Consider the following 8,539-nt stretch of genomic DNA (forward strand, 5'->3'; position numbering starts at 1 on the left):
CACTTGGTGGTCCAATTTAACAGCTTATTAAAACAAGAGCCCCATACCCTGACATGGGGGGCCCATTGGGCACAGAGGGGAGCGTGGTTTTATTGTGATGTCCCATTGTCACGTTGGCGGTGATTGATTCATGTCTGTCTGGATTGGGAGCAGAAGCATCAATTTGGCAATCGTGTGCGGCGAAAAGGACAGTTTGGCAAGCAGCACAGCAACAGGCCTGAGCATATGGCCTGAATGAGAATGGGGGATCATGAATACTGTGCAGATGTGGATAAAGGAAGCGGGGAAGCGAAATCTGACCATATGGTGTATTAACTGGTGTGGACGGCCCACAGCAGGCTACAAGATTCTGCAGGCTTTAGATCAAGGCTCTTAGATTCAGATAATAGCAAGGTGATGTAGCAAGTACAGTGTTACAGTGTTTAAGTGTTTACAGTAATTGTTGAAGTGCATCATAGATAAATGTGTATATATACAATTGAAGTCAAAATTATTTAAAAATATTGATTTCCCAAGTGTCACTTAAAGGAGATATTTTATCAACACATTTCTAAACATAATGGTTTTAATGATTTATTAATTATTAACTGACCAGGCAGTGGCGCAGTAGGTAGTGCTGTCGCCTCACAGCAAGAAGGTCGCTGGTTCGAACCTCAGCTCAGTTGGCGTTTCTGTGTGGAGTTTGCATGTTCTCCCTGCCTTCGCGTGGGTTTCCTCCGGGTGCTCCGGTTTCCCCCACAGTCCAAAGACATGCGGTACAGGTGAATGGGGTAGGCTAAATTGTCCATAGTGTATGAGTGTGTGTGTGTGAATGTTTCCCAGAGATGGGTTGCGGCTGGAAGGGCATTTGCTGCATAAAAAAAACTTGCTGGATAAGTTGCCGGTTCCTTCTGCTGTGGCGACCCCTGATTAATAAAGGGACTAAGCCGACAAGAAAATGAATGAATGAATTATTAACTACATTTATTTAGTCTTTGCCATAATGACAGAACATAATTATTTACTAAATATAATTAAAGTGATGTATAATTAAATATTATATATGTTATTTACTAGTTATTTTATGAAGATACTATTATCCTGCTCAAAGGCTTAACCAGGTTATTATTTTTTATCTAGGCAAGTTAGGATAATTAGGCAAGTTATTGGATAAAAGTTGTTTGTTTTGTAGACACTTCTTAAGGGGGTAATAACATTTATCAAACTAATTTAATACTGCTTTTTTCTAGCCAAACAAAAAGAAATATGACTTTCTCTAGAAGAATAAAATATACAGGAAATACTGTGAAATTCCTTGGTCTGTTAAACATCACGTATACAGCTTCCTACAGAATTATTAACACCCCTTTGATTTTTTTTATTCTTCTTTAAATATTTCCCAAATGATGTTTAACAGAGCAAGGAATTTTTCACAGTATGTCTGATAAACTTTTTCTTCTAGAGAAAGTCTTATTTGTTTTATTTCAGCTAGACTAAAATCAGTTTTTATTTTTTTAAACACCATTTACGGTCAAAATTATTAGCTCCTCTAAGCTATATTTGTCTTTGATAGTCTACTGAACAAACCATCGTTATACAATAACTTGCCTAACTACCCTAACCTGCCTAGTTAAACTACTTAACCTAGTTAAGCCTTTAAATGTCACTTTAAGCTGTATAGAAGTGTCTTGAAAAATATCTAGTCAAATATTATTTACTGTCATCATGGCAAAAAAAAAAAAATAGTTATTTGAAATGAGTAATTAAAACTATTATGTTTAGAAATGTGTTGAAAAAATCGTCTCACCGTTAAACAGAAATTGGGGGAAAAAACATAAACAGGGAGGATAAAAATTCAGGGGGCTAATTATTCTGATTGCAACTTCATGCAAATGGACATTTTTGTAATATTTTGACATATATTGTATATAAGACATTTTTATATGTGAAATCCAAATATGAACTTGTATTTTGATGTCATTTGCATATATTTCCATATATCAGATTTATTTATAGCAAACGAACTCTGCTTACATTCCCTCTTTGTCCATCTGTTTCATATTTATGATTTGAGACCACCCTTATTGAAAACACAAATAGGCATATCCTATCCTACCATCAACCCTTGAACAAAGGGTGGAAATCTCTCCTGCATGTGGTAATTGAGCTTGTGGCCTTTAAACTGTCCTTCTGTTTGTGTGATAGGAGCTCAGACAACATGCCAGACACCCGCTCCCCTTAACCACTCTCCTTTACACTCCACTGAAAGCCATTTAGATCAGAGCAGGGCACTTATTAGATCATGCTTCGTTTTTTTGTTGCGGTTGTTGAAGGTGATAGAAACAATTGCTGTGGTGGTGCTGGCTGTCATGGTTTTTTATAATATTTGATTATTTGTATTATTATTAAAGTATACTATATTTATCATTATTAAATTTATAACATTTCTAAATTTCCAACACCATTTGTTGTGATTTAATAATAAGGGTTAATAACTAATTTAAAGTTTATAAAAATGTGTTGTCTGTCTATCAATTGCACATCCAGATAAACTGAAAAGGGTCTGTTATTTTTCCAAAGCTGTATTCAGTGAGTACAAGACACTTTTAAAAGACATTTTAAAAACCAAATTAGAATGATTTTTATTATAACAAATAACTTTGAGTTTTATCGGCTATTTACATTTTATTTACATTTTTGTTTTTCTTGAATATCCAAACATCTTAATGATATTAGTACTTAATAATGCTTCTTTTAAACTTGAATGTTTGCTCTATAAAAAAAATGCTTCAGATTCAAGCTGTTGGATTTGCTTATCACTTGGATTTCAAAATGTAGACAACTTAACTGGCTTTACCTCCATTCAAGCACTTGCATATGAATACATCACTTTTATTAAGCCCTGACAAAAGTGGGTGTTGTAGTGAATCCTTGTAGTGAGTTTCATTTTTGCCACTTAATGAAGCGTAAAGTGAGCTTTGAATGGCTTCGCTCAGTCGGTCTCAAAGTTTGAACTCGAGGCAATTCCTCCTGAACGATCAGCCTTACTGACAACAATGAATCGCTTCATCTTGAAGAATGTACGTTTTCTCAGAGACCGGCCTCTTGTTTCAACACCGTTTCACAAATAGCTATTCTTCCTTAAGCGCGGCGCTGCGACTCTTCAACCCCACCCCCATGATTTTAGGGACAGAATTGCAGTTGACAGCTGAGTTTCTGGATGTCTGAAGTGCTGTGGGTTCGTCTCCTGGGCATTTCCAGCCAAAGCAAGCAAAAGAACGCAGCCCAGGATCAGCTGCACCGCTGCTTGAGCTTCTGTTTTTCAATCCTACGCATTTTGCAGTGAACTTGACACCTCTGGGGTTGAAAATACAAAGCAATCATACAATAGATATGAAGTATTTGAGTTTTGTTTTATCCAGTTATAGCCCCACTGTAGTGAAGTTTGACTGAAATATGAACATATCACAAATCAAATATATCTAAACAAACCAAAAACTAAGTGTGATGTCACAAGATAGAAACTATAATAAGGGCAGAATGCTCCGGTGCGATCACAGATTGTAGCATTATAAGACAGAAACTTGATTTGGTCACACAGTAAGAGATCATTCGAAACACTCTCTCCGCTCTCTTTATGAACCAGACACTTTCTTATCAACACTCCTTGGTTCTGAGAAAACATCATGCAATTCTATGTATGCCTCACACAGGTGAGTGGGCTTGACAAACCACCCTTATAAGACCCACTTCTCCTCTCCATATCCACCAGACACTTAATAAGATTCCATACATCTTTAAAAACATTGTGCAATTCTGAGTGTCCTTCACACAGGTGAGTAGGCTTTACAAACCACCCTTAAGGCCGATTGATACTTCTGCATCGAGTGATTGGCGTGACCCATGGCACATGCCTTGTACGTAGTCGTGCATGTATACTTCTGTGTTTTGTTTGTGTAGCTCTGCAATAACACTTCCAAAATGCTTGCTGGCAGTAGTTTTTATGTTCCTCTGTGTCGAGTTACTTCGTAGGTGTTATGTTTTTTCTGAATGCTACCTTAATGCACAAGTAGCTCAAACTCACTCATTGAGAGGCGGTAACCAATGGATGTGCAACAACTTTAATCATAAGGTAAACACAAAACAAATGTCCATCTGGAGCTCCTTTACGGGACTATACACTTGTAAACAATCACTTCATAAGGCTTGCGGCTCTCAGCACCGCCCACACTCGTCACAGCTACCAATCCAACCAATCACAGAGCTTGCGCTAGGCGTCGTTTTAACATGTAGTTACATATTTTGAGAGGTCATCGTCAGCCACGACGAGGGCCATGCGACTGCACCAGACTATACGCATGCACTTGATGCAAAAGTATAAATCAGCCTTTAGAAGACACACTACTCCTTCTTAAAAGCATTCCATACACCTTGGAAAACATTGTGCAATTCTGAGTGTGCTCCACACAGGTGAGTGGGCTTCACAAACCACTTGTAGGAGACACTCTCTCCTCTCCTAACTTAGACTTGTCATAACATTCATATACTGCTGCTTTCTAATTATTTGAAGTTCTTTTATCCTCACTTGTCAGTTGCCTTGGATAAAAGTGCTAATTGAATAAATGTGCATGGGAAACTATAATGGGTTTATCTTTATTTATGTATTATCATAATAAAAAAAACAACAACTGTGGCAAAAATAAAAAACTGTTCAGTGTTAGGGCTTGACAATTGATGCAGCCAATCCTCATATTCATAAGTCCGCGTTGTACTGAAATACAATCCCAAAGTTTTCCAACTATAAAAGAGTCTTCAGCATTTCAAAATTGCTTTATTTTAAAGTGTGGATGCCAAATGTAAACTTTTGTGCATTTTTAAACAAAAAAGTGCAAGTCATTGATTATGTAGGAGAAACCACTACACTCTCAGAAATAAAGGTACAAAGCTGTCACTCTGGTGGTACCTTTACAAACATTAGATGCTTTGTTTCCAGTGAGGATTTAGAGACTCTTGTTCATGCTTTTATCAGCAGCAGGGTGGATTACTGTAACAGGCTCCTCACTGGCCTGCCCAAAAAGACAGTCAGACAGTTGTAGCTCATCCAGAACACTGCGGCCAGGATTCTGACCAGAACAAGGAAATCAGAGCACATCACACCTATCCTTGGGTTTTTACACTGGCTCTCAGTTACATTCAGAATAGATTTTAAAGTATTATTACTGGTCTATAAATCACTAAATGACCTAGAACCTCAGCACATTACAGATATGCTCACTAAATAAAAACCTAACAGATCACTCACGTCTTTAGGATCATATAAACTAGAAATTCCAAGAGTTCAGTCAAAACAGGGTGAATCGGCCTTCAGCAACTATGCCCCTCACTGCTGGAATCAGTTTCCAGAAATGATCAGATGCGCTCCAACATTAGGCACATTCAAATCAAGACTGAAAACACATCTGTTTAGCTGTGCCTTTACTGAATGAGCACTGTGCTACGTCCGCTAGATCACACTATTATGTTTTTCTCTTTTTTTTCATTCTTTTATAACCTGTTTTCAACACATTTAATCTGCTTTTGTCTCTTTTTAATCATTTTTTCTTTTATTTTCTTATGCGTGTCTCTTTTATTCCTGTTTATGTAAAGCACTTTGACTCTCCACTGTGTATACAATGTGGTATATAAATAAACTCGCCTTGCCTTGTACCTAATGGGTCTACACTGATGCTTGAAAGGAAAACTTTTGTAGTATTTAAATACTAATATGCACCATTTACTTATTTGTTAGTTACATGTATTGTTAAGGGGCATTGTAGGTACAGTAGATTGTGTTTCTTTTTTATCTGAGAGTGCATGTTAGTTTTCCCAGTTGCAGCAACTTCAGTTTTTAGTATTGAAAGATTGACACTTATTCATGCAATATTTCAAATATCTGATATGGTTTTAGCGTTGAACTGACCATGATCCCACCATCTGTCCTGTTTTCCACAGGGGAGATGCATCAACTTTACCCGGGTGAAAGCAGAGGAGCCAAGGTCACCAGCACACAGCCACCTTCCACCTCCACCGCCCCCTCCAGACCATCAGCCTCTCATGCGACCTCCGCCCAAAAGGCCACCATCCGGTGGACCCTCCATTAACCGCTCACCCCCAGGACCTCCACCAACCCGGGCTCCCCCAGGCCCCCGCAGACCCCCACCTTCACGACCGCCACCCTGCCCTGGGAACAGTCATTGAGAACAATGGAGGGCCTTCACTGCCACCCTAAAATCTCAGCCTTTAATTCAAAGTTGTGAAATTTACCAAAGCTACTGGTTTCCCACAGGTTCAGATCAACGAGGGATTAAAACCTGAGGTACGCTATTGAAAATAAAGCTTCTTTATCGAAATCTGTGGTTCCATAAAGAACCTTTGCACTCTTAAAGGGATATTTCACCCCAAAATTTACATTTTGTCACCATTTACTTGTACTCAAGTGTTTCTAAATGTTCATGAATTATGTTATTATTGTAATATTGGAAGAAGAAAAAAAAAAAAAATATATATATATATATATATATATATATATATATATATATATATATATATATATATATATATATATATTTGTTCTTTGTTTTGCTGCTTTTTTGTAAAGCTCTTTGAAAAGCAACTTTTAAAGGCTCCATACAAAATAAATATATTATCAAAGAAACTCAAACTGGTTTGGAAGAACTGGAGGATGATTAAATGATGATAGAATATTGATTTTTAGTTGAACTATCCCTTTAAAAAGCTCCTTTATAAAAGGCTTTTTTCACAGTAATGCCATTGAAGAGCCATTTTGGTTTACAGTTAATTTTGGTTAACAAAATTTTGTAAAAATAATTTTGTAAAATTATCATTTTTTCTTTTAGAGTGAAGAGCATTTGAACAATGTCAAGAACTTGTTTTGCACCATTAATTTATTATAGTTTTACTTTTTTTGGAATGATAAACTTCTATTGATGCTACTGGTTTTATATACAGTATACAGTTAACATCAGAATTATTAGCCCCCCTGAATTATTAGCCACCCCGTTTATTTTTCCCCCAATTTCTGTTTAATGGAGAAAAGAATTTTTCAACACATTTCTAAACATAATAGTTTTAATAACTCATTTCTAATAACTGATTTATTTTATCTTTGCCATGATGACAGTAAATAATATTTTACTAGATATTTCTCAAGACACTTCTATACAGCTAAAGTGACATTTAAAGGCTTAACTAGGTTAATTAGGTTAAATAGACAGGTTAGGGTAATTAGGCAAGTCATTGTATAACAATGGTTTATTCTGTAGACTATCGAAAATAAAATATATAGTTTTAAAGGGGCTAATAACTTGACCTAAAAATAGTTTTTTTTTTTTTTAATTTAAAACTGCTTTTACTCTAGATGAAATAAAACAAATAAGACTTTCTTCAGAAGAAAAAATATTATTAGACACACTGTGAAAACTCCCTTGCTCTGTTAAACATAATTTGGGATATATATATATATATATATATATATATATATATATATATATATATATATATATATATATATATATATATATATATATATATATATATATATATATATATATATATATATATATATATATATATATAAATTCAAAGGGGGACAAATAATTCTGATTTAACTGTATATGCCAATGAACATTTTTTTTAAAGCAAGGAACTTTTCTACAAAATATTCAGTTGGCTTTTACAGTTATTCACACTAGAGAAAACCCTAAAAAATGTTCCTTCCTGACATCACTGCAAAAACCCATGTTTTGACTCTTTTTAAGTGTTTATGTTCTTACACTTTTTATCAATCGCTTACAAGCGCTTACCCATACATTCAGATACTTTTTCTAAACTCTTAACACAGACTTACATCTACAAAACTGCAAAATAGTATCCTTGCAAAATTCCCTCAATAGACCTTTACCCATAATAGCTTCTCAATCATCCCTCTCCACCAAATTGGCTCACTGTCTCTCCACTCCACCTATAGCTGGTGTGTGTTGAGCGCACTGGCGTCATTGTCCTTTGGCTGCCATCACATCATCCAAGTGGATCCTGTACACTGGTGGTGGTGTGGAGAGACCCTCCTCATGATTGTGAAGCGCTTTGAGTGTATGGCCATCTATAATAAATGCGCTATATATATAAATGCACACACATTACAAAACACAGTTGAACAAATTGTTAATTTCTTCTCAAAACAACATATTGTTAATTATATACTAACTCTTTTAAATAAAACACATCTTTCTCTGCCCACACTAACTTTAGCAAAACACTGAAAATCTGACTTAGAATGACTCAGATCTGACTTTTTTCCTTTACTGTTGACTTCAAGAGGTAGAATGGGAACACACTGATAGAACAGAAAATGTTTTACAGCATTGCTTACAGTAAACAAAATATCCATGAAACACACAAGAGCATTTTAAACAAAACAAAACAACAGGAAAAAGCCCAGATAAAAATGGGGGGATATAAAAAAAAGCACAAAATTACTATTTCTAATCTCTGCCATCTTCAG

General features: G+C 35.8%; 1 protein-coding gene across 7 annotated transcripts in view; it reads left to right on the top strand.

Moving 5' to 3' along the window:
• The window catches only part of antxr1d (ANTXR cell adhesion molecule 1d), a 42,558-nt gene extending 36,040 nt beyond the window's left edge, over nt 1-6,518 (top strand). For 5 of the 7 annotated variants that reach the window (XR_012388786.1, XR_012388787.1, XM_073920143.1 and 2 more), the window contains one exon: nt 5,971-6,498. Coding sequence is in view for 5 of the 7 variants with exons in the window: in XM_073920143.1 (XP_073776244.1) it covers nt 5,971-6,216 (246 nt within the window). In the remaining 2 variants the exon portion in view is untranslated. Of the gene's footprint in view, nt 1-5,970 lie in introns of all 7 variants that reach the window. The other 2 variants (XM_073920142.1, XM_073920144.1) reach the window with 1 other exon arrangement.
• Nucleotides 6,519-8,539: the final 2,021 nt, after the last annotated feature.

The sequence above is a fragment of the Danio rerio genome, chromosome 13 (assembly GCF_049306965.1).
Source record: "Danio rerio strain Tuebingen ecotype United States chromosome 13, GRCz12tu, whole genome shotgun sequence".
In the NCBI taxonomy this organism is placed as follows: Eukaryota; Metazoa; Chordata; class Actinopteri; order Cypriniformes; family Danionidae; genus Danio; species Danio rerio.